At 39.8% G+C, this 25631-nt stretch overlaps 1 protein-coding gene across 2 annotated transcripts in view; it reads left to right on the plus strand.

Annotated features, from left to right (window-relative positions):
• The window catches only part of LOC124619471 (DNA-dependent metalloprotease SPRTN), a 66457-nt gene extending 41029 nt beyond the window's left edge, over positions 1–25428 (plus strand). For both annotated transcript variants that reach the window (XM_047145872.1, XM_047145873.1), the window contains one exon: positions 23996–25428. In XM_047145872.1, coding sequence (XP_047001828.1) covers positions 23996–25401 — 1406 coding nt within the window. In that variant the 3' untranslated portion in view covers positions 25402–25428. The remainder of the gene's footprint in view (positions 1–23995) is intronic.
• Positions 25429–25631: the final 203 nt, after the last annotated feature.

Consider the following 25631-nt stretch of genomic DNA (forward strand, 5'->3'; position numbering starts at 1 on the left):
TGGTGAACGCCAGTTGCCTGACAAAAAGATGAAAATTCTCGAGAAACAAACAAGGGACTGTTCTTGGTGACAACGGTATATGGAAGTCCCTCAACAGCAAAAATCTTAGACAGGGCCAAAATAGTGGTCGCCATTGATGTGGACAGACAACGTGCCATGAAGGGCAACTTGAAATAGGCATCAACTACCACGAGACAGTACTGATTGTGGAAGGACCCAGAAACATTGACATGTAGGTGATTCCATGGGTGCTTCAGCATCATCCAGGACAGAAAAAATGCCCGCAGGGTCACCTATTACTCAACACAGTGAGTGCAAGTGTCAGTAAGCCACATAATGTTCCCATTTATGCCAACAGGTCAAAGCTTTGGTGTGAGAGGTCCCCCAATGACCGACGTACAGAAGCCACAGTGCATTATGACGTAAGGAAGTAGGAACCACAACCCAGAGACAGTGTCCTCCATAGGTGATAAAAGGACCCAGTCACACAGAAAGGCAGTGCTGGAGGGAGAAATGTCTATGCAAGGGAGCCAAGGTGCAGCCTGGGGGTTTTTCTGGCCGCTTGAGGTGCACAAAAGAAAGGACCTGACTAAGTACAGGATCTGTGACAATGGCCAGTGCTGTCGTGGTGCTAGCAATGGGAAAACCATTGACCATGTTCGATATTCAGGATATAAGTAGAAACAAAGAAACTCATCCTGATCGAAAATGGATAAGGCATTAGCATCGGCCAGCATGGGCATGTTGTGCCATCGGCTGCTAATGGATCTGATGATAATGGAAGAGAGGCCACTGCTAAAAACAGTGCACTACCTTGTTGAGCATGGAAACTGAAGTGTTAAAAAGAGCAACAGACAGCTTGTGATCTGTGATTAAATGGAACTTTCAAACACACAAGACGTGAAATTTTATGAGGGGAACACAATCACTAAAGCCTCCTTTTCAATCTGAGAATACCATTGCATGGGCTGTTCAGACCCGTCCACATATTTGTGTGCCTAAACCATGCCAAGACCATGCTGAGAGGCATCTGTAGCCAACACAAGATGCTGCAAAGTAAGCAGACACAGGACAGATTGATGCTTAGATTAAGCAAAGTGAACACTCGGCCACAAGTGGGGTGACCAGAAAAAAGGCACGTTTCTATGCAAACAGTGGATGTGCCCAGTTTATTTTTGTACGCAATGTTACATAAAAACATCCACAGTTGCATCAGCATGGTGACGTAATGGCTGGACCACTGAGTGAGAAACATCAAAACTTAGGTACCCAATAGACAGCTGAAAAAATTCAGATTTGGCAAGATTGCACTTAAGAGCCATACACTGCAAAACAGAAAACAGTGATTGGAGATTGCGAAAGAGGTGTATGGTGGAAGAACGCAAAACAACAATACTGCCAAGGGGGAGGTGACTATGAGAAAACTGAATTACCAACAAAAGGATAATGTTCTACGAGTCGGGGCATGAAATCTCAGAAGTTTGAATGTGGTAGGGAAGCTAGAAAATCTGTAAAGGGAAATAGAAAGGCTCAATCTAGATATAGTAGGTGTCAGTGAAGTGAAATGGAAAGAAGACAAGGATTTCTGATCAGATGAGTTTAGGGTTATATCAACAGCAGCAGAAAATGCTATAACAGGAGTAAGATTTGCTATCAATAGGAAGGTAGGGCAGAGTGTGTGTTACTGTGAACAGTTCAGTGATAGGGTTGTTCTTATCAGAATCGACAGCAAAACAGCACTGACAACGATAATTGCAAGCTGAAGATGAAGAGGTAGAGAAAGTATATGAGGTTATAGTAAGGATAATACAGTAAATAAAGGGAGATGAAAAACTAAGTCATGTGGAACTGGAATGCAGTTGTAGGGAAAGGAGTAGAAGAAACAGGTTACAGAAGAATATGGGCATGAGACAGAGAATAAGAGAGGAGAAAGACTAATTGCATTCTGTAATAAATTTCAGCTAGTAATAGAGAACACTCTGTTCAAGAATCACAAGAGGAGGTGGTACACTTGGAAAAGCTGGGTGAAACAGGATGATTTCAATTAGATTACATCATGGTCAGACAGAGATTCCAAAATCAGATACTGGATTGTAAGGCATACACAGGAGCAGAATAGATGCAGATCACAATGTGGTATTGAAGAAGAGTAGGCTGAAGTTTGAGGGATTAGTGAGGAAGAATCAATACACAAAGAAGTGGGAATCAGAAGTGCTAGGGAATGACGAGACATGCTTCACGTTATCTAAGGCTATAGAGACAGCAATAAGGAGTCGCTCAGTAGGCAGTATAGTTGAAGAGGAATGGACATCTCTAAAAAGGACAATCACAGAAGTTTGAAAGAATAACGTAGGTACAAAGAAGATAACTGCAAAGGAACTGTAGGTAACAGAAGAAATACTTCAGTTGATTGATGAAAGAAGTAAGTACAGAAATGTTCAGTGAAATTCCGGAAAACAGAAATGCAAGTTGTTGAATGAAATTAAATGGAAGTGCAGGTGCATAAAAAATGTGGAGAAATCGAAAAAGAAATGATTGTCTGAAGGACTGACTCAGCATATAAGAAAGTCAAAGCAACTTTCTGTAAAATTAAAAGCTAGGTTGGTAACATTAAGAGCCCAATGGGAATTCCACTGTAAAATGCAGAGGAGAGAACGAATAGGTGGAAAGAGTACATTGAAGGCCTCTATGAGATGGAAGATGTGTCTGATAACGTGTTAGAAGAAGAAACAGGAAGCGATATAGAAGATACAGGGGTTCCAGTATTAGCATCAGAATTTAGGAGAGCTTTGGAAGACTTAAGATCAAATAAGGCAGAGGGGGTAGACAACACTCCACCAGAATTTTTAAAATCATTAGGGGAAGTAGCAACAAAACGACTGTTCACGTTGGTATGTAGATCATATGAGTCTGGCAACGTACTGTCTGGAAAGTATCATCCACAGAATTCTGAAGGCAGCAGGAGCTGATAAGTGCATGAATTGTTGCACAATCAGCTTAACAGCTCATGCATCCAAGTTGCTGACAAGAATAATATGCAGAAGAATGGAAAAGAAAATGGAGGAAGTGATCAATGACGCCAGTCTGGCCTTAGGAAAAGTAGAGGCATCAGAGAGGCAATTCTGACATTGCGGTTGATAATGGAAGCAAGACTAAAGAAAAATCAAGACACTTTCATAGGATTTGTTGACATGGAAAAAGTGTTTGACAATGTAAAATGGTGCAAAATATTCAAAATTCTGAGAAAAGTAGGAGTAAGCTAGGGGAGAGATGGGTAATACACAATATGCACAAGAGCCAAATGGAAATAATAAGAGTGGACGGCCAAGAACGAAGTGCTCGGATTAAAAATGGTGTAAGACAGGGACGTAATGTTTTGTCCCTACTGTTCAGTCTATATGTCAAAGAAGCAATGATAGAAATTGAAGAAAGATTCAAGAGTGGGATTAAAATTCAGGGTGAAAGGATATCAGTGATTTGACTTGCTGATTACATTGCTATCCTGAGTGAAAGTGAAGAAGAACTGCATGATCTGCTGGATGGAATGAATAGTCTAATAATCACAGAATGTACACTGAGAGAAAATTGAAAAAAGACGAAACTAATAAGAACTAGCAGAAACGAGTACAGTGAGAAACTAGATATCAGGATCAATGGTCACTAAGTAGATGAAGTAAAAGAATTCTGCTGTCTAAGGAGCAAAATAACCAATGACAGATGGGGCAAAGAGGACATCAAAAGCTAACTAGCATTGGCAGAAAGGGCATTGCTGGCCAAGAGGAGTCTACTAGTATCAAACATTGGCTTAATTTGAGGAAGAAATTTCTGAGAATGTACATTTATAGCACAGCATTGTATGGTAGTAAAACATGAACTGTGGGGAAACCAGAACAGAAGAGAATTGAAGCATTTGAGATGTCGTGCCTCAGATGAATGTTGACAACTAGGTGGTCTGTTAAGGTAAGGAATGAGTAGGCCCTGCACAGAACCAGAGATTAAAGGAATATGTGGAAAGCACTGACAAGGAGAAGGGACAGGATGATGAGACATCAGTTACGACATCAGGGATGACCTCGTCAGTACTAGAGGGAGCTGTAGAGGGCAAAAACTGTAGAGGAGGACAGAGAATGGAATACGTCCAGCAAATAATTAAGGATGTAGGTTGCAAGTGCTACTCTGAGATGGAGAGTTTGGCACCAGAGAAGAATTTGTGGTCGATCGCATCAAACCAGTAAGAAGACTGGTGAAGAAGCCCAAGTCTACATATGTTTGTGCGTGCATTTACCTAAGTCACAGCTGCTCCTGTGTGCACTTGCATTTTTAGTGTTTATTAAACACACACATGTCAATAATTAATGTTTCTGAGACGAGAAACGTGGACTCTGAGACGAGAGGATGGAAAAAGGTTAGAAGCATTTGAGATGTGGATGTGGAGGAGAATGGAGAGAATAAGCTGGATGGAAAGAGTGAGTAATGAAAGAGTATTGGAAGGGGTTGGTGAGAGATGATGTCTGGTGAAGGTTGTAAGAGAAAGGATAAAGAACTGGTTGGGACATTCATTGAGAAGGGAGTGCTTGCTAATAGATGCTTTGGAAGGATTGCTTTGTGGGAGAAGACTGAGAGGAAGAAGGAGATACAAGGTGATAGACGACATAAAGGGAACAGGAAATTATGCAGACCTGAAGAGGATGGCAGAAGACTGGACAGCCTGGAGAACTACCATGTGAAAACCTGCCTTTAGGCAGAACACTGATGATGATGATGTCAATAAACAATTTGTTCTGGGAGGTAGTCACTATAAAGATATATTTTATGTCCATCAATACTACTGTGTTGACCACGTTTGAAGAGGAGCTACGCACCGATGCAGTGTGGCATCTTTCGGCACTTGTTGCAATTAGCCCAACGCCTAGGGCATGCACCACGCTCGTGTTTGACAAAGCAGTATGGGCAACACAGAAGGGGAGCACATGCCGTCGTTCTGACATTGTCTACTGCTGCTGGCTGTAAGCAATACTTCCTCAAGTAATACTGAGTCGGAGGTCATACTGCTGCAATGGCTTCCCTGTCCTCTTGAAAACTTGCAGTGTGGCTAACAGGGTTTGACTGAACAACTTCCAATACCTCCTTTCATGCAGTTATCTCGTGGACTTCTGTATCTGGGGCCAAACGAATAATATCATCATCCACTATGCAATGAGTTTAGGATTACTGACTGGTACTAGTGACAAATTTACGACAATGGATCAACCTTTGTAATTCTGCAGTCCAAACACTGTGAGTAAGGATGGTTTGAGCATTACTGACAATCGTAAAATTCTACACATGTTGCTGTGACATGTATTCTATCACAGAAATAAGTTGACAGAAGCTTGCACATTTCATCATGTGATAAGCTGGCCAGTTCTTGCAAAGGTGCAAGTTGGCACAACAACTGATATATGCACAGTGAAAGCCAGGAACGAAAGGAAGCCCTATACAAGTTCACATCACCCATGTGAAAAACCTGGAAATATTGGAATAATCATATGTCATAGGAGTCCCGGTCTTCATTTGATTCATTATATGCCAGAAAGGGCAATGGTTGCTCCAATGGAACAGTAACCTGCTGTGAACATACAGGTGCCACTTGATTGAGAGTGGTGGTAAGAGCCCACTGTTGTTTTATGAATGCTTGCTGCTGGGTGATGATACATTGGAGTATTTCTTCATTGAGATGTTTGTGGGGTGACTTAGCGCAGACACTAACACATGGAGAAAACATAACCCTTACTCGTTGCCGAGTTTGTTACAGCAAGAACAAACATGATTTAGGGAACATAGTACTTTATAGAGCCAATGTAAGATACAATGAAATACAGGTTCACCTAGCACTGAACACATTGAATGGACAACAGTAACATGGTTTACAGAATATGCTGAGCACTCATTTGCGATTGCTTAAATCATATCGTTTCTTTGGTGGGTCACCAGAGCGCACCAGAGGGCCGACCCATGTGGCCACTATAAGCAGGCCTGTGAACTGCATGAACGTGCAATCTCTGATATTGCACATGTCACGAATCAAGATACATCACTGCTGTCCCTCATTATTTTAGCCTTTCTTCGGTTTACTCTCAATCCTTATTCTCTACTCATGAGATTGTTTGTTCTGTTCTACAGATTGTGTAATTCTTATTCACCTTTACTGAGGATAGCATTGTCATCAGTGAATATTATCATTGATATTCTTTCACTCTGAATTTTAATCCCACTCTTTAATCTTTCTTTTATTTCTGTTATTGCTTCTTCGATGTATAGACTGAACAACAGGTGTGAAAAACTACATCCCTGTCTCTCGCTCATTTTGTTGAGAGTGATTCGTTCTTGGCCTTCCTTTCTTAATGTTTATATTGGAGTAGAATAAACAGTTGCATTGCACACATTAATATTTATTGAAAGAAAACAGCATACACTATTACAGCAGAGGAACTAATTGTTCTTCTTTTAACACAATAAAAACTTGACTCCTTTTTTTTTTCCGGAAAAGGAAATGTCAAAGAGAATCTGATTACAAAAACACAACAAATAAAGGAGCCGTCATCCACTTGCTTAACTTTTAACTCTTAATACTCACCCTCCTCGAAATGATATCTAAAAGTAAGCTCTAAACATTGTCTTACAGTGACATTAATTAGTATTCTTTGTTAACAAGAATGCTTGATTTTTATCTGTCAAAATACTCCGAATGTCAATTGTTTCATCCATTATTTTCTCTCTGATGAAATAGTTTTTACAGCTGTAAGTTTTGTTCTTAATTTATCTATATGATTGTTCAAGAAGTTAATTTTTGCATTCATTGAAATTATCCATTCAGCTGCTTCATCAGAATTAACTGCTTCACACTAGGATAATGGCTCATCATTGTTCTTTCCTCACACATCATTTGTTTGAGCTTTTTCAGTATAAACTTTCTGTTCAGAATGCAGTGACATTTGATGACATTTGTTTAAATATACTGGATCATTTCCATGAAGTTTTGTTGTGTTCCGCAAGATCTTGGTTGTGTTAGATTAATAAAAGTGTTCTTTCAAATTTTTCACCTGATCTGAGCAACCATAAAATTCCTCTTCAGTGCCTGAATCTTATCTTTTACTGCAGATTTCATCTTCAGTACTTGGAATTGGTAATGCACCTCCATTTTACAGTTCAGTAAACTCTGTTTCCTATTTTCAGTTGAGCATTTGCCATTCAATAATTCTTTGAATATACAATCCATAGATTCCACAACCTGTTTCGTGTCTGGCATCCAGATTCCATATTCACAGCCACATGGAGACTATCCAATAACAATACATTTTCTGTCCTTATGGATGATTTAGAATTAAATCTTTGTTTGGGTCTTTGAACAAAAACTTTACATCCTTTCACATGTAAATGTTGTACACTATTCTTCCTAACAGTCCACAGTTAATAAGGTTTTTTTTGTTGTTGTGGCTGTTTGGAACAGCAACCCTACTATATCCATTAATGTTCTGTTGAGATGTTTAGCTACAACATTTTGTTGTAGTGTATATGTCATCACCACTTCATGGCAGAACTGCACTCATTTCCACAAGCAGAATCTAAGCCTTTGTAAGAATGGATTCTCTTCTAGTAATTACCAGTTTTTTTGTGTTTGAATCTTCCATTTCCTGGATTTAGCCATTTCAGAAATGCTTCACCCTTGGCCCCCAAAAGCCAATGATCATGCCCTTTTGGACATTAGATCAATCACTCCATTTCTGCATTACGACAACGACTGCACTGTTTCCGCATATCTCCCGACACGTATTCTATCGCTTCCCTGATGACCGGAGACTGGGGTGCAAGACTCTCACGTCTCTCACGGGTGATTTACGTATTGTGTGCAGCCTATTTTCTTCGCAGGACAGAAGGCTGTGTCGATCCTCACAAAGCTTCCTCTCCGAAGATTTCATGCTGGTTAGGGAAATGATACTGAACTACGTCTCTACTTTTGAAATTATTTCTTACTCTCAGAATACTTTCATATTAACTTTGCTATATTTTCTTCTTCACAATAAAACAACTACACTAGTTTCACGTGCACTTTCCAGTCTCGCAAATCAACCGCATCTGGGAAATCTTAGTACATATCATTACAGTATCTTTCGGTTTTAATAACCTTTGTCAAAACAGTTGTTGCTCCTAGCAAGTCAAACAACAGAGTATAAGAGTCTCTAGATAAAGCATATTTCGTTTGTTCCCAACAGTCACCACTATTTCACAGCCAAAGAGTAGCCCTTGATTACTCCTTGTACTGGACATACAGCTTCCAAGGCATGTGTGGCCATCGCTTGTCAGTGCTGATAGACCGCCACAGCTTTAGTCTTCTCATAATACACACCTGTCCTGCACATACATAAACTGTGGCACAGTAGACACATTTCCACTCTCACACACTCATCCTTAAAATATCATGTGTTCGAGATGGTGAAATACGAATGTCTCTAGAATTTATCCCGAAATTCTCGAGACACTACAGTATTATATACTCTCCACTGCAAGTGCTGTCACAGGCTGTCTGTTAATGGTTATTCACATTGACATTGATCCTAGGCAGTTATCACATTAATGTGACTTGACGGTGTAGATCTGCAATAAAATTCAACAATGTAGAAAAAGATAGATCGCTACTTACTATAAAGATGGCATGTTAAGTTGCAGACAGGCACAATTAAGACACTTGCTCATAATCTTTTGACCACAGCTTCCTGCCCATGGTCTTACTGCTATTGAATACTACCTTTCCTAATTTTCTACAGACTCCAATCATACTGCCTCATTCCTCATACACTTTACTGCTTCTCCATTGAAAGGAAGAAATACAAAAAAAATCCACAGCACAGCCATGGGCACCCACATGGTGCCCTCCTGTACCAACCTGTTTATGGGCCATGTAGAGGAGATTTTAGTCTCCCTAAATGCCAAGCCCCTAGTCTGGTTCAGGTTCATTAATGATGTCTTCATGATCTAGACTCAGGGCCAAGGCACCCTCTCTTCATTCCTTCACTACATCGATGCCTTCTATCCCATCCATTTCACCTCTTCCTCTCTGATGGTTCCATACTCACATTTGTCCACATTAAACCAACCAATCACCAACAGTATCTACATGACAGCTGTCATCCCTTTCAAACTAAAAAATGCCTCCCATAGAGCCTGGTCACCTGGGGATGGCATATCTGCAGTAACAAGAACTCTTCCACAGTATGCTGAGGGTCTCACGAAGGCTTTCACAGATGGTACTGTCTGCCAAACCTAATCTGCAAACAGATCTCCCATGCCATTTCCCCCTCACACTCCCAATCCTCACACCACTCCCAAGAACCAGCCACAAAGGCATGCCCCATTCATCACTCAGTACCACCCCTGACTGGAACAAATGAATGTCATACTTCACCAGGGCTTTGGTTACCTATCATCATGCCCTGATATGAGGGAGATCCTGCCCGAGATCCTAAAGTGGCGTTTCATTGCCCACCCAACCTCCACAACATCCAAGTCCAACCCTATGTGACTCCCTATTCCAACACATTGCCACAAGGATCAAATTCCTGTGGAAGAGCCAGGTGCAAGATCGGCCCAATCCATCCACCCAGTACTTCCTATTGCAGTCCTGTCACAGGTTTATTGTACCTGATCTGGGGCCAGGCCACATGTGAAAGCAGCCATGTCATATACCAGCTCTGCTGCGGTCATTGCATAGCTTTTTATATTGGCATGACAACCAACCAGCTGTTCCCAGCATGAATGGCCACCATCAAACTGTGGCCAGCAGCAGAGTAGACCACCATGTGGCACAACATGCAGTGGAACCTAACATGCTTGATTTCAATGGCAGGTTCACTATTGGAACCATATGGATCCTCCCCTCCACCACCAGCTTTTCTAAATTACACAGATGGGTGTTGTCCCACATTCACTGCTCCTGTAATTATCACGGCCACAGCCTATGGTAACACACTGTCCCCACCCACACTCTCCACCCAACAGTTTCCACCCCCCCCCCCCCCCCTCCCGTCTGTCGTGTCACCTCCTCCTCATTATCATCCCCCACCCTCTTTGTTTGCTGCCCTCTGCCAATGCACACGCCCATCTATCCCTGCTCGTCTCCTTTTTCACTCCGTTTTCGTCACCTCCCTGCTCCACAACATGCAGTGCATGTCGGCAGTCTAGCCCCTGCACACTCCACCACACAGGGCTCCTATCTCCCACCACCTGTACACTGCTATCCCTTCCCCTTTGCTGCCCCCTGCAGATTGTTGCTTCCATTCCACATGACAGCTGCATTCTGGTCCAAGTGTCAAAGTTGGCAATTATGTGTGCAGAAGATGCAAATGAATGGTGTATGTTTCTCTTTCTCTTTCTTTTTCTTTTTCTTTTTCTGATGAAGGCTGTGGCCAAAAGCTTATGTGTAAGTGCCTTTTGAGTGTGTCTGTCTGCAACTTAATGTGTCATCTTTACGGTAAGTAGCAATCTGTATTTTCTTTCAATACTGATATTCCAACCTGGAGTTTCCATTGTTTGATTTTACAGTAAAATACAGATTGGACTTACAACTGATTGCTGAATCCCTTTGCCTTTTTTCAAACGTACCACAGTCAACACAGCACAGCCATTCTGATGGAATCAGACTTTAAGATTATGTTAAAATTCATTAGTTCTCAATATGTTTTTCTTCTTTCATCTTCACATGGCTTCATATTTATGTAATGTAAACAAACTTTCTGTTGAGTTTTATGAGTAGTCTTCCACATCCACAGTAGATATTGAATTATTCTGTATTGAAAATAACCTCTCTATTGTTTTCTGTGAGCTCCCTCACAGATAAGATTGCATGGTTGTTTTAGAACACATGCAGTGTACTTTTAGATAAAAAATTCCATATCCAAACCTCTGTTGGTAATCATCTTTGCCCTTACCGTACCTTTCCGAATGGCTTCTGATTTTGAAAACTAATTTTCATTGAGAACCATGCCTCAAATCCACTATCAACTTGTCACCATTCAATGTAACAACGCCACAGGAAGCACTCATCCTAACAGCGTCTCATTTCTTGCCTCTTTTTTTGTTTGATACCATCCTTCATCATATTGTTCCATAAATAGACCTATTTGGTACCTTTGGTTGCTAGTAGTAGGTGTCAAGAACTTTGCAGGATGTTTATCTTCATTGTATTAATGACATCTAGCATCTTCAGTAAGCTGATACCTGTTAATTGTAGTACACTTAAAATCATGTGTCAAACTCCACAAAAATATGACTGCTGCTTTCCATTCACCTGGAAATTAACATAGATGAGTCATTGCTAGATTTCCACCTTCAGTTTTACCGCCAGTGTTCAGTAGATCTCCTACAGTTTTCTTCATTAGTCGTTGATATTTTTCTATGAATTCACAAATATAATTTTCATCTCAGCTGTACAGTACAAAATTTGCTGTTCTCTGGGGCAAATTATTTTTGTAGTTCTTCTCATACTGTTTTGAATTTGCCAAATTTTGTATATGCATTTGCTGCTCACTGCTACTGGGAAGTGCAGTTTTTGCTAGTGCTTTACCTTGAATGTATACGTCAAAACAATCTCTGTTAAACTCATTTTCATTTGCTATGACCAAGAAGTGTAACTCCACCGAGTTCCTCGTTGCTATGTCTATTCTCCAATGTCTGTAGTATTTTCCACAAACTGTCTTACTGTTGTTAAAAGAACAAATTTTCTTTCACACAAAATTAATGAGCACAGCTTACCATAATTAACTCTTTCCAAATGTGTCTCACAAAAAATACACAGTCAGCATCGTCAAATGTTTTGTGTCTGCCATACATAAGAGTTTTCGATGGACTTACTGACTCTAATTCAAGGTTTATTTTTATGTCAGACTTCCTGGACCCATAACCATTGTCAGAGTAGAATAAACATTTATATTAAACACTTTCATGTTTATTGAAGGAGAAACAATATACATCATTAAAGCTACTTCTTCTTATTCTTCTTCTTTTCAGAAAACAAGGCCTTCCTGGCTCATCAGTGTCTTTGTAAACAGTAGCAATGTCAAAGATAATCCAGTCACAAAAACAGAATAAAGTAGCTGTTATTCACTTGCTTAATTTGAACTCCAAACAGCTCCCTTTTAGTTCTTATACATATTGTATTGTATCCCTCTTTCCATATGGCTTACTCCTATTATTCTCAGAATTTTGATCAATTACCACTTTACATTGCCAAATGCTTTTTTGAGGATTCTATGAAGGTATCATGATTTTTCTTATGTTTTGTTTTCTGTATCAAGTACAATATCAGAACTGCCTCTCAATTTCTTTACATTTCATAAAGCCAAATTGATTGTCATCTAGTAGATGATCAATATTATTTTTCTTCCATGTATATATTATTGTTGTCAACAAATTTGATGTGTGTGGTGATGTGCTGACTGTGCAATAAGTCTCATAATTATCTGCTGATTGTGTCTTCGGGATCGTGTGGATGATGATTTGCCAAAAGTTCGATAGTACGTCGGCAGTCTCGTAAATCATACACACCAACTTGAATGGTCACTTGCTTGCCACTTCCCCAAATGATCTAGAAATTCCAAAGGAATTTTATCTTTCCCTTCTGCCGTATTTGATCAAAAGTCTACCAAAGCTGTATTGAACTCTTGTCTCTAATACTTGCTCCCTGTGTCTTCCATATCAACTCCCATTTCTTCCTAATCACATTATTAGTCAGTTTCTTCCCTTTTTGTTGACCTTCAATATACTCATTCTACTTATCTGCTCTTTCCTGTGAACTTATCAGTTGAATTTCTATTGCCCTCTTAATGTTGATGCCCTGACTTTAAATTTCACAGAAGGTTGCTTTGACTTTTCTATATGCTTAATCAGCCCTTCTGATGACCATTACTTTTTCAATTTTTTTTTTTTTTTCACATTTTTCATGCAACCATTTCATCTTGGTTTTCTTCCAGTTCCTATTTATTTCATTCCTAAGTGACTTGCATTTCTGTATTTCGTGTTGGTCAAATTTGTGTATTTTCCATTTACCCTCTTCAATTGAAATGCCTATGTGGTATTCATTGTAACAGTATCAATAGCCTTAGAGAACATAAAATACATCTCATTATTCCTCAGTACTTCAGTATCTTATTTATTTGCACATTTATTCTTCTAAATGAGTTTTTAAGCTTGAGACTACTCATTACTGAATTGTCATATATTTGCTCTAGTGCGTACTTGACAGTCCAATGTCTGATTTTGCAATCTCTGTCTGTGATGTAATCCAGCTGCAATCTTCCACTATTTCCAGGCATTTTGCAAGTATACCACCTCCTATTGTGATTTTTGAACAGTGTATTCACTGTTGCTAACTAAAAATTATTGCAGAACTCAGTTAGTCTTCCTCCTCTGTCCTACTACAAATTCACCTGTAACTCTTTTTTCTATCACTTCATCTACTTCTGTATTCCAATCCCCAATGATATTAGATTATTTCTTTGTACATATTGAATTACCCATTGAATATCCTCATATACTTTATGTATCTCCTCATCTTTCACTCGTAATATCAGGTGTATACTTGAAATATTGTCGTTGGTGTGAGTTTGCTGTCAGTTCTGCTGAGAAAAACCCTAGTTCGGAACTATTCACAGTAACTTACACTATGCTGTATTTTTCTACTCAAAAAGAATCCTACTCTTGTTATGCCATATTGTGCTACTGTTGGTATTACCTCATATACACCTGATCAGAAATTCTTACCTTTTTTTCTATTTGACTTCACTTATTCCCTCGATATCTAGACTGAGCCTTTGCATTTCCATTTCCAAAATTTCTATCTTCCCTACCACATTCAGAATTCCGACATTACATTCTCCAACTTGTAAAGTGTTAACCTTTTGCTGGTTATTAACTCTTTCATGCATTGGTTTCCATCGCCTTCTGCATCCTCATGTCATCGATCATTGCTGATTTGTCTGTCTTTTATGGGTAGTTTCCTAACTAAAGGGCAAGAGGTTCACTTGAAGCTCTGACCTCTTTGACAAGGCCATTGGCAGACAGGGGTGACTGATCTTCCTGGGATTCTTTTACCACTATTGTGGATGGTTTTTATTTAGAATTTAAGCAGTGGCAGGGTTTTAATGTGGGACACAGGATATTTTGATTGATAATCAAAGACACTACCACTAGACCACAGCCTGGAAAGGATGACACCTTTCAAAAATGCAGTTGCTGCTGATGGATATTGGGCTGGAAATGGATGAAGCTATGGATGGAGCCATCAGAGAGGTGAAAGTCTGTGTCCAGGAAGGTGGCACATTGAGCTGAGGAGGGCCAGGTGAAGTGAGTGGAAGAGATGGTGTTGATACTATAGCCGAGTGAGCATAGGGTGTCTTGGCCCTGGCAACCCGAACATGGAGATAGGTTTTTGGGAGGCTAGTGGGAGGCTAGATGGGTTTCCCCAAGATAGTCCATAAATAGCACAACATAGGAGGGTGCCATATGCAGATGCCCATGGCAGTGCTGCAGATTTGTTTACATATTTCCCCCCCTCCCCCGCACTCCCTCCCCCCAAAGAATAAGTAATTATGCGTAACAGGTTCCCATGTGCTTTAAAAAGGCCCTAATTTTCAAAATCCTTCATAGGGCTCTCTAAAAAGGTCATATTTTTAAAGTTTCAGACCCTAAAAATGCTATAAAATCTTTGCATAAGTTCCATTACTTTATCTCTCAGGATACTTGTAGAAAGAATCATTCGTGTGTGAGACAACAAACAGGAAGGAAAGCAAAAGGTTATCACCCATGTACAGTTTGGCTATGGGGAAAAAGGCATGTGGTTACCGTTAGGGGAAAATGGGATGTATGGACGGTCGCAGTGAAAAGGCCAGTGCTACCAACCTGCAGATGCACACATCTCATAGTATACAGCAGCTATGATATTTTGTACTCATGGTTGTAACAAGGGTTCACACATTCATTGTATGGGCGGTGAGTGTCAGATTTGGTATCGGACTTTTCTGTAGACAAATGTGTGAAATTAAATTAAGACTGTTACAATTCAATGAGCCCAAACACCCACTGCTGTTAGATCGTTGAGCCTGGCAAACGACTAAAATGGGGAACAGAGGACAGACAATACAAAAGTCAAACAAAACGTGCCGACATTAAACGCAGTACAAGTTGCCTTCTTTCCTTAATCAGACTGTGGAGGGCTTGCCTGATTCAGTGGCGAATTGCTGGAAAGCATGACATCGTATTCCTTCTGCCCATTCACATTGGTTTTCTTTGTAGTGCTACTGCTGCTAGGTTTACACGAGAAAGGATGGAACATGCCTTCATCGATATTCATTAGATTTTCTGTGTGACAAGAAGAATCAATGTTGTACTGAATCATGCATTGCCATCCATTTTAGTTCTTTTCATCAGTACCCTGTGCGCTAGTGCTTTTTTAGTTCTTTAAGGCATATTTTGTTGACTGTACTGCCCTTTAGTAAAATTTAAAACTTCCATAATGGGCAAATGTGTTTCTAATCATCTTTGTTGTCTGTAGTGAGGAGCATTGGCTAGCTACGTGAGACTCAGCCCTGGCATCACTTGCATAGGAGACTGAAGACGCCATGAGAGTAACTGCATATCCTTTATTGGCAGTAGTTGGCTCGTAGTATGCTAGTGGTGCTATGGGTTATACGCCAACTACAGACAAGAAAGAATAGGCATTAAACCTCATGTTGTCTTCAATCTCCATCTACACGGGACATCAGGACAGAATCTCACTTACGCATTGTTCCTCAATTTACCATCTTTATTTAACAAAAGATGAATTCAAGAATTAGTTTACACCCTTTGTTGAGTCGTTCATTGAATTTTTCTACCCTTAAATGCCCATAATGGGTAAATGCGTTTTTAATCATCTTTGGTTCAACGAAGATTTTGCACTTGGGAAGATGGGAGAATCATCCTTAAAACTACGTGCAGTAAGTACATTTTCCATAATGTTTCTGTACGTATTTTCTTTATTATGGTGAACAGCATTTTCAGCAGAAGAGTCTTACAGAATTGTGCCAATAGAAATGCTCTTTCGAAAATAATGTAGTTTCGTGACTGAAACAGAATAAAATCTTTTAGTTTCTACCTGTCAGAAAATTTCAATTTACCCCTCAGGGTGTAATTACCCCAGGTTGGGAACCACTGACTTAGTGGCTTTGCATACTAAATATTCTGCTGCTTAGATGGATTAACATTGCTCATTCTCGCACTGTTTACACATTATGACTAAATGAAAAGGAGCCATTGCACACACATCAAAAAAAGTTTGCATCACCCCGGTTCCCAGAACTCCTGAAGATAGACATTGACTGTGGATATTGTATTACAGACACAGTCCCTTTGACTGTTCAGAGATGTCACTAAACCTGCCCAAAGATGTAAACAACCATGCATGAGCAGCGCCTTTCAGACGGAGGGGGTCCGACAGGCTGTCAGTTCTGGTCATTCCACCAGGAAGGAGATACACGGCTCATGTTGTCTGTAGTTCAACCATGCCTAGACGGTCAGTACCACGGTTCTATCGCGTCCGCATAGTTACTTTGTGTCAGGAAGGGCTCTCAACAAGAGAAGTGTCCAGGCATCTCAGAGTGAACCAAAGCGATGTTGTTCGGATATGGAGGAGATACTGAGAGACAGGAACTGGTGTTAGGAGACAACCCAGTCAGACTGAATGCCTTAGACACAATGTCCAGCGAGTGCAGCAAGGTGGTGGTTCCCTGCTGTTTTGTGGTGGCATTATGTGGGGCCAACGTACATCGCTGTTGGTCATGGAAGGCGCCGTAGCGGCTGTACGATACGTGTATGCCGTCCTCACACTGATAGTGCAACTATGTCAGCACCATATTGGCGAGGCATTCATCTTCATGGACGACAATTCGCGCCCCCATAGTGCACATCTTGTGAATGACTTCCTTCAGGATAACGGCATCGCTCGAGTAGAGTGGCCAGCATCTACGCCAAATCGATGTTGAGTAGTGGGACAATCGGGACCAACAGTGCCTAGATGAACTTGTGAATATTATGCCATGATGAATACAGGCATGCATCTGTGCAAGAGGACGTGCTACTGGGTATTAGAGGTACCGGTGTGCACAACAATCCGGACCACCACCTCTGTAGGTCTAAAGGTGGTACAACATGCAATGTGTGGTTTTCATGAGCAATAAAAAGAGCGAAAATGATGTTTATGTTGATCTCTGTTCCAATTTTCTGTACATGTTCCGGAACTCTCGGATCCGAGTTGATGCAAAACTTTTTTTGATGTGTGTACTACATTCATACATGTATGAAATAATTGTTAGCTCACTTGTAGAAGTAAACAAACTTGACAAAAGTCTGGAAATTGCACTGTGGATGCCTTGAATAATTGCAGGATAAAATTACAAAGCCAGTAATATGACCACCGCTTTAGCATGATTTTTGGCAAGCAAAATATATGAAGCTTTAGCGTGCATTGCTTTGTCATGATAGACACACGTGTGACCCCAGCATTAGAATTGCTTTGTCCAATGGGTACGCATTAAAGATTCCGATGCCATGCTTAGTAACTTGCTATGCCTAAAATTATTATTCAAAACAATCAGTTTCATGAGTACTTTCAATTCATTGGGTGCATTTGAACAGCAAAATTTGATACCAAGTTATTGAGGCAGGAAAACTGTGAAATAGGGCACAAATCATTTGACTCTAAAGTGGCGCAAACAATATGACCAATTAGCAGCAACCAAGACCCAAGAATAATACAGTTGGTTCACATGATGTGAGAACTGCGCCCCTAGTAGATGAAACGGGAAACTGTGACATAAAAATTTATGTTCAGTGTGGAGTCCAAAGCTCTTGTTACATTCATTTATGGATAGTATGAAATCTAATTTATTAATCTGGCAGCACTGTACAGAGGACTTTGTAATAAGTGCACTATGTGATCGTCGGCTTGAGTACAGATTTGAGAAGTTGTACTGTACTATAGATAATTGATGGAATGATTGGACTTTATAGTCTTGCAGAAAGGGCCTTAATAGTAAATGTTTAGCCAAATTTAACTTTCCTTCTTGACATTGAATATACATATGGTAGCTAATGAAAATTACATTTTTATTTCTAATTAAGATACATATTAATATAATGGAAGGAAACATTCCATGTGGGAAAAATTATATATAAAAAAATTATATATAAAAACAAAGATGAGGTGACTTACCGAACAAAAGCGCTGGCAGGTCGATAGACACACAAACAAACACAAACATACACACAAAATTCAAGCTTTCGCAACAAACTGTTGCCTCATCAGGAAAGAGGGAAGGAGAGGGGAAGACGAAAGGAAGTGGGTTTTAAGGGAGAGGGTAAGGAGTCATTCCAATCCCGGGAGCGGAAGGACTTACCTTAGGGGGAAAAAAGGACAGGTATACACTCGCACACACGCACATATCCATCCATCCATACATACAGACACAAGCAGACATATTTAAATATGTCTGCTTGTGTCTGTATGTATGGATGGATATGTGCGTGTGAGCGAGTGTATACCTGTCCTTTTTTCCCCCTAAGGTAAGTCCTTCCGCTCCCAGGATTGGAATGACTCCTTACCCTCTCCCTTAAAACCCACTTCCTTTCGTCTTCCCCTCTCCTTCCCTCTTTCCTGATGAGGCAACAGTTTGTTGCGAAAGCTTGAATTTTGTGTGTATGTTTGTGTTTGTTTGTGTGTCTATCGACCTGCCAGCGCTTTTGTTCGGTAAGTCACCTCATCTTTGTTTTTATATATAATATACATATTATGTTAATGATGGTCAGAGAAGCAGCTGCTGTGAACTTAGTCATTTTAACCAAAAGTAAATAAATAAAGAAGGAACTAAAACACCCAATTCTGTAGTTTCCAAACAAAAAGAGAAAAACAGTAATGAAGCAGTAGAACAAGTGGCTACTCTATCAGAACACATTTCTAAAAAATCAGCGTTAGATGCTGAAATAATATGATTGATAAAATGTGTTACCAGTTCTTTTTTTTACAAGTCTTAAGGATATCAGTAATGTTTTTCAGCAAATGTTTCCAGACAGCAACATTGCAAAACAGTGTTCATGAGGACCAACTAAGTGTGCATACTTGGGCAGCTTTGGGGTAGCACCATATTTCATGAATGTGCTGCATGATAATAATGTGAATATTTTCACACTATGCTTTAATGACGAATACCAAAGAAATTAGATTTACATATCCGTTACTGAGATGATGTAAACAATAAAGTAGAAACGCTATATTGATATTCTACTTTTCTAGGTCACATTACTGCTGTGGGTGCTGGGAAAGCATTTTATGATCAAACAAATAAACTAGGCTTGCAAAAATTAATTCAGATTTAAATGGATGGTCCAGCTTCTAATTGGAATGATTCAAGGAAATTCAAATCCAGATGCTTAATTTAGGTAGCAGTGGCCTGCAGGTGTTGAATAATGGTTTTAAGAAAGGAAACAAAGTGGCAGGATGGAATTTAAATACTTTGTGTTCAGCACTTTACTGTCTGTTCAATGATTCTCTCTCATGTAGGGAGGATTTCTTAAAAATTTCAGCCAGTAATAAAATTACTTGCAGACTTTGTAGTCATTGGTGGCTTGAAAATATTCCAGCAGCAGAGAGGACATTAAAGGTATGCAAAGTGCATAACTTTGCTTCCGCCGTTTACTGATAGGTGGCGACAACGGTAAGTAGCAGTCGAAAGAAACAGATCGCCGACATCAGGCAGTTAGCTTGGACCTCGGTGAATATAACCTCATTCAAACATTAGTCGATTTGTGTCTGCATCATAAAGTTGTTCTTGATTGAAAATGTCAGTTTTCGAGCCTAATTCTTGTCATTTGCGGGAGGTGTTACTGTTTTGTTTCAGTATGAAGAAAACAGTGGCTGAGTCTCATCGAATGCTCTCAAGTACATATTGTAAGGATGCTATTAGTGAAAGAACTTGCCATGAGTGGTTTCAATGCTTCAAGAACGTTGATTTTAATGTCGTAGACCCGCATAGTGGTGGAAGAGAGTGTTTTCGAAGATGAAGAATTGAAGACATTGCTGAGTGAAGGCTCGCGTCAAACTCGAGAAGAATTGGCACAATTAGTGGGAGTGACACAGCAAACCATGCAGCAGTCACGTCTCAAGGCTGTGGGCACGACTGAGAAAGAAGGAACTTGTGTCCCATATGAGAAGAAACAGAGACGCTGAACGGCATTTGTGCGTTTGTGAACAGTGGCTTGAGAGGCAAAAACGGAAGGGATTTTTCTGCATTGCTTTGTGACCAGGGATGAAAAATGGGTTCATTACGATAACCCTAAATGCAAAAAAATCATGGGGATATTCTGGCCAGGCTTCCATGTCTATGGCCAAACCGAATATTCTCGGCTCCAAGATCATGCTCTGCATTTGGTGGGACCAGGTCGGCGTCGTGTACTATGAGGTGTTAAAACCAGGTGAAACAATCACAGGAAAGACTTATTCTTTTTTAAGTAAGTTCTTGATGCCAAATTCTTCAAAGCTGTACAGCATCATCAAGAAGTTATTGACTTGATATTGTGTTCAAGCAGATGTAGCAAGAGGTTTCTCATCAAACAAATTAATGGAAGTGGATAATATGAAAAGTGAAACGTGTATTGCCCAAAGAGTAATAACTGTTCACCTAAAACATACTAGTGGATTAACAAATTTTGAAGTGAGCAAGGAACTTTGTTCATGTGCTGCTACTGCCAGGAACTTTGTTCATCTGTTGCTAATGCCAGGCAGAAATATACAATGTATTTTGAAGAACAGAAAACATTGAGACAAACTGTAATGCTAGGTTCTAAAAGAAAAGCATTGGTATGTGAAATAAGAGGACAGAAAACCAAAAAGAGAAGATTAAAAGATGCTATTAGTTAACAAGAGAAATGTGGTGCCGATTTGGCAGAAAAAGCTGAAAATGTGGGAAACACGAAATTATTTGCCAGTCACAGTTTCAGAAGATCAGTCAAGGAAATAAATAAATAAATAAAAACAATTGACAGGAATAAACACTAAAACTGAACCCATGCTGAAAGATAAGAAAGTAAATTAGAATATGTAATTATACTTAATTGCATATAAATAATGGTATAGTGTGTATAAAAATGTACTTATAAAATACACATTTTAAAGTGGATCATAATGCCTTTTGATTGATTTTGCTAAATAAAAAAAATTACGTGGAATTAGTGAGTATTTTATTTTATCTTAAATTTGCAGCTTCTTGTTTTAAGTTTTCTCTTTAGAATTCGTGTTCACTGGCCTTAAAAAGGCTGTAATTTTCAGATTAGGAAAAGAGTGGGAACCCTGTGTTGAGGATATGATTGGTACAATGCATAAGGAATTAGGTAGTGGGTTTGGAGTTAGAAATGTGTTCAGGGAGAGGCAGTGTTCAATAGCAGGAGAGCCCTGGGCATGGGATATTGTTCATGGGAAGGTGGCATCAGTGATGTTGAGGTGCAGCCATATGGTAATGGGATGAGTTTGTAGAGAATTGGCAGAGGAAATGGTTCCTTAATATGTAATGCTAGAATGTGGGTAATTAGGTGTAGGTAATTGTGAACAACAGTGGAGATATTTTCAGTGGGAGCATGGTGACCAGGATTGTTGATTTTACAGGTTTTGGGAAGCATGTGTGGGGTGTATGTGCAAGTACTCAGCGAAGTGAGGAGGCAAATGAATTCAGGGCCTAATGATTTGAGTAGAGATTAGAGGTTATGTCTCGGATGGGATCAATTTGGAAGGGCTTGTATGTGGACAAACAGATAGTTGGTGCTTTCTGTCAGTTAGGCATCCTGACAGAATGCAGAGCTGCGGCTGCAGGAAGGGTGATTAAATGAGGCTCTGTCTTAGTATTCTAGATGCCTGTTCTTTCTTGATATGAGAGATGTGTGTTCTTGGGTAGGGACTTGGGGTATGTTGGTGAGGACCAGGTTAGACATAAGGAATTCCTGGAAGATAATCAGGGGTTGATAATGTAAGTTTGGTGGTGGTGGTGGTGGTGGTGGTGGTGGTATGAACTGGGAGAGGCAATGTTTAATGTTGAGATTAGAATAGCTTTGGTTGGAGGAACTGATAGCTAAGAAGTGTTTCCACTTTATGGATCAGGAGGAGGAGAGAATTTCTTTGAAAAGTCCAGTATGGTTGAACATATGTTGCTGGCTGAAGGTGAATTGAAACTTCTGTAGAGATTTTTTTCCATATGGGTTGACAACTTGGTTTTGGGTTTGTTTCTGTTCTGAGTTTTATGGGATGTTTAGAGGCAGTATTGAGGCAGATAAAATAGGCCAGCAAGGCAGGGCCTGGGTGCTATGAAGGGTTGACAAGGGGCTCCAGTGGTGGGAGGATAGGTGATGGCAGTGTCATTCTGAGGTGGAAGTGGGCTGTCAATAAATTAGATAATTTTTCATTGGGGTGTCTGGAGTGGTCTTCCAGGTGTTGTAGGGAAGCAGTTTAAATCTCAGAGATCTGTTGTTTGTAGTTGGGATTACACGGTAACAGTATTTGATGAAGGGAGCAGAGGTGGTTGAAGGATGGCTGTACCACAGAGATTTGTTTCTATAGTGTCAGTTTGGTGGGGGATGAGAATTAGCAGAATCTGAAAATTTGAAGAGCATGAGGGAAGGAGTGGCAGCAGCCAGAGAAGGGAATATTTATGGTTAGTATGTTGGGGTATTCCACAGCTTTTCAGGAACAGGATGTGGGACTGGGTTTTAGCTAGGGGTAGAGATACTTTCCTGAGCTAATACAGAAGGATTGGTCTCTTTGGGATGGATCGTCACTGGGGTAGGGAGGGGGGACCAAAGTACATAATGAAGCAGTCGCAGAAAAGACAAATGAAAGCATTAGATGTTTGTAAAGGGAAGTACGGATAACAAGGTGAGCCATTAGAAATAAAAAAGGGAAAAAAAATTGTGCTATGGCATATAGGATAGTTCTGTAATGTGAAAATATCGGCGGCAGCGGCTCACATGCGTGTACAAGTGTTTGTTTATTGTGGCTCAAAAAGAATTTCTCTGAAAGCCCAACACAAGGCTACTGTTTATAGAGAGTTTGTGATTTACTAAGGCTGATGCACTACATATTATCTACATTGTATATACTGACATGATGTGACCTTGGATTTCACATGGCCTCCGCCTCATCAAGTAACAAAGTTAGTATGGTACAGATCTTATAAAGATTTTTATAAGTGCACTGCCATTGCCGCCATTGCCATCCACCTGGCTACTCTCTCCACTTTCTATGGACATTTCATAATCTCCAGTTGCTAGTTTTCAATCAGTAGAAATCAGAAGATTTGGATTGCATGTACTTTGTCTCCTGTCACTATCTACTTTAAGTATAAACCAAGACTGTATGTGGAAGCACTATAATAGCCATAGGTGAATGCTGTGTTTCATTTCAATGTCGTGTGTTAGATTTGTTTAGTTAAATGAGGGTGATCCATGAAGTAGAGAGGACTGCTTTGTCACTGACAGCTTCACCTAAGGAAAAGAAATTTCTGACATATCTTCATTACACTCAGAAGCTTGGACAGATCCTTAGTCTGAATTGGTACACATGTATACTGTCTGCACTACGTACTGGTGGCAGAGTTTGCTATCTTTGCACTGTGTCGTGTCAGTGCATATTTGTGGGAGTGCTTGTATCGTCAGTTTCCTGTGCAACTTTCTGAAGTTATTAAAATGCCCAAGTGTCACTGTGTCATGTCAGTGCATATTTGTGGGAGTGCTTGTATCGTCAGTTTCCTGTGCAACTTTCTGAAGTTATTAAAATACCCAAGTGTGTTCTCTGTACATTGTTTCTGATTTCAGATTATTATTATCAAATCCATGCCAACATACTGTAATGAGAGTAAATAAGTAATAACAATATTTTCCTTACTTTCAGGGACTGCTACAGTGTCTAAAGAAAGGAATGACATCCGTAATTTCTTTCCATTTATGGGTGAAGGTAAGGCATTGGCCACAAGCAGTTCACATGACAAAGCAAGACCTGTTTCAGATGGAAAGTGTTCATCTGAAAAGGATACTCTCAGAAACACAGATATGGTTATTTCTAACAAAAAGGAACCAAGTGATTTAGTGCATCGTGGGCCAGTGTCTGTAAGTAGTTTCATTAAAGGTGCCCCAGTAGCCAAAGATAAAAATGTAGGTGTTAAGGGGCTATTTGACAAGCCAGTTTTAAACACTCACTCTAAAAATGTAACAAATAGTAAAAATAACCTCCTAAGCAATAATAAGAGCAGTTCACCTTTTGGTTCATCTCCAAACAATAAGTTTGGAAAGGCTCGAATTGGAGGAATGTTGGCCAATAAAGGAAATGGAACTATGGTAATCACCCAAAAAGGAAACAAGCAGACACAGAAAAAGTCCAGTGGTGCAAATGATTCAGCACCTCACCACTCTGTTTCTGCACCAGTTACTCCTTTTGTTGGAAAAGGCTATACTGTTGGATCCACTAGCAGCTGTCAGCCTGTGCCAGCAGCTACTGAAAAGCCATGGTTGTCCTTGCTGGACAAAATTGAAGCTGACAGGAAGAAAAAGAAACATTTGTCCTCTTTGACAATTGGCAAAGTCTTCTCAACAACCAAGACAGTAAAAAGTAATGAAATTATTAAAAATGAAAGTAAAATGAAGAATTCCAGTGAGTCAATGCGGTCACCACCCAAGAAATTCAAAAATGATCCTGCTACAAAGCCTTTTTTCCCAACTGATGTGGGCAGCCACAATAAAATCCACAGTAGCATGGATAGTAACAGCCAAGCACAGTCATCAGCAAATGGCAGTTTGGAAGTTATGGTCAACTGTCCAACTTGTGGAACATTAGTGGAAGAAAATGCAATCAATTCACACTTAGATACTTGTTTGCAGCATAGAGCAGAAGACACACCTGCATCTCAGAATGTAGCAAACTGCCCAATCTGCAACAAGAATTTTCCATTAAATGAAATTAATAGTCATGTTGATGTATGTCTGAGTAATAATGATGATTCTACCTCTGTAACAATGGAAGAGGAAGATGAAATGATTAAATGTCCTATGTGTGATGAGAAACTTTTAAAACATACACTGGATGTCCATCTAGAATCATGCATTCTCTGTATTACAAAAGCAGATGCTTGTTTCATTGAAGATGACTGTGAGAGTGAGGTGAATGATGCTAGTGGAAGTGATGGTGGAGAGGATTTACACCCATGCCCTCTATGCATGAAGTTAGTGAAAGAGAATCTCATGAACATCCATTTGGATGATTGCTTGTCAGCAGACATTTTGCAGGAAATGGCTCAAGAGTGATTAAATGTTCCTAGAGAAAAAAAAGTCAAGCTGTGGAAGACTTGTGTTTATCAGTTTAAGACTTTTTGAATTTTAATTATATTCTTTGTTATTTATGCTCCAAGTGATTTTTCAAGAACATTCTTTTTAATCTTTTAGTCATAAATGGCATTTCATTGTAATTTTTTTTACCAAGTAATTTGTTTTATAACTGATGCTCTTTGAAGACAATGAAAAAAAAGTCCATGCTG

Source organism: Schistocerca americana, chromosome 6 (assembly GCF_021461395.2).
Source record: "Schistocerca americana isolate TAMUIC-IGC-003095 chromosome 6, iqSchAmer2.1, whole genome shotgun sequence".
Classification (NCBI taxonomy): Eukaryota; Metazoa; Arthropoda; class Insecta; order Orthoptera; family Acrididae; genus Schistocerca; species Schistocerca americana.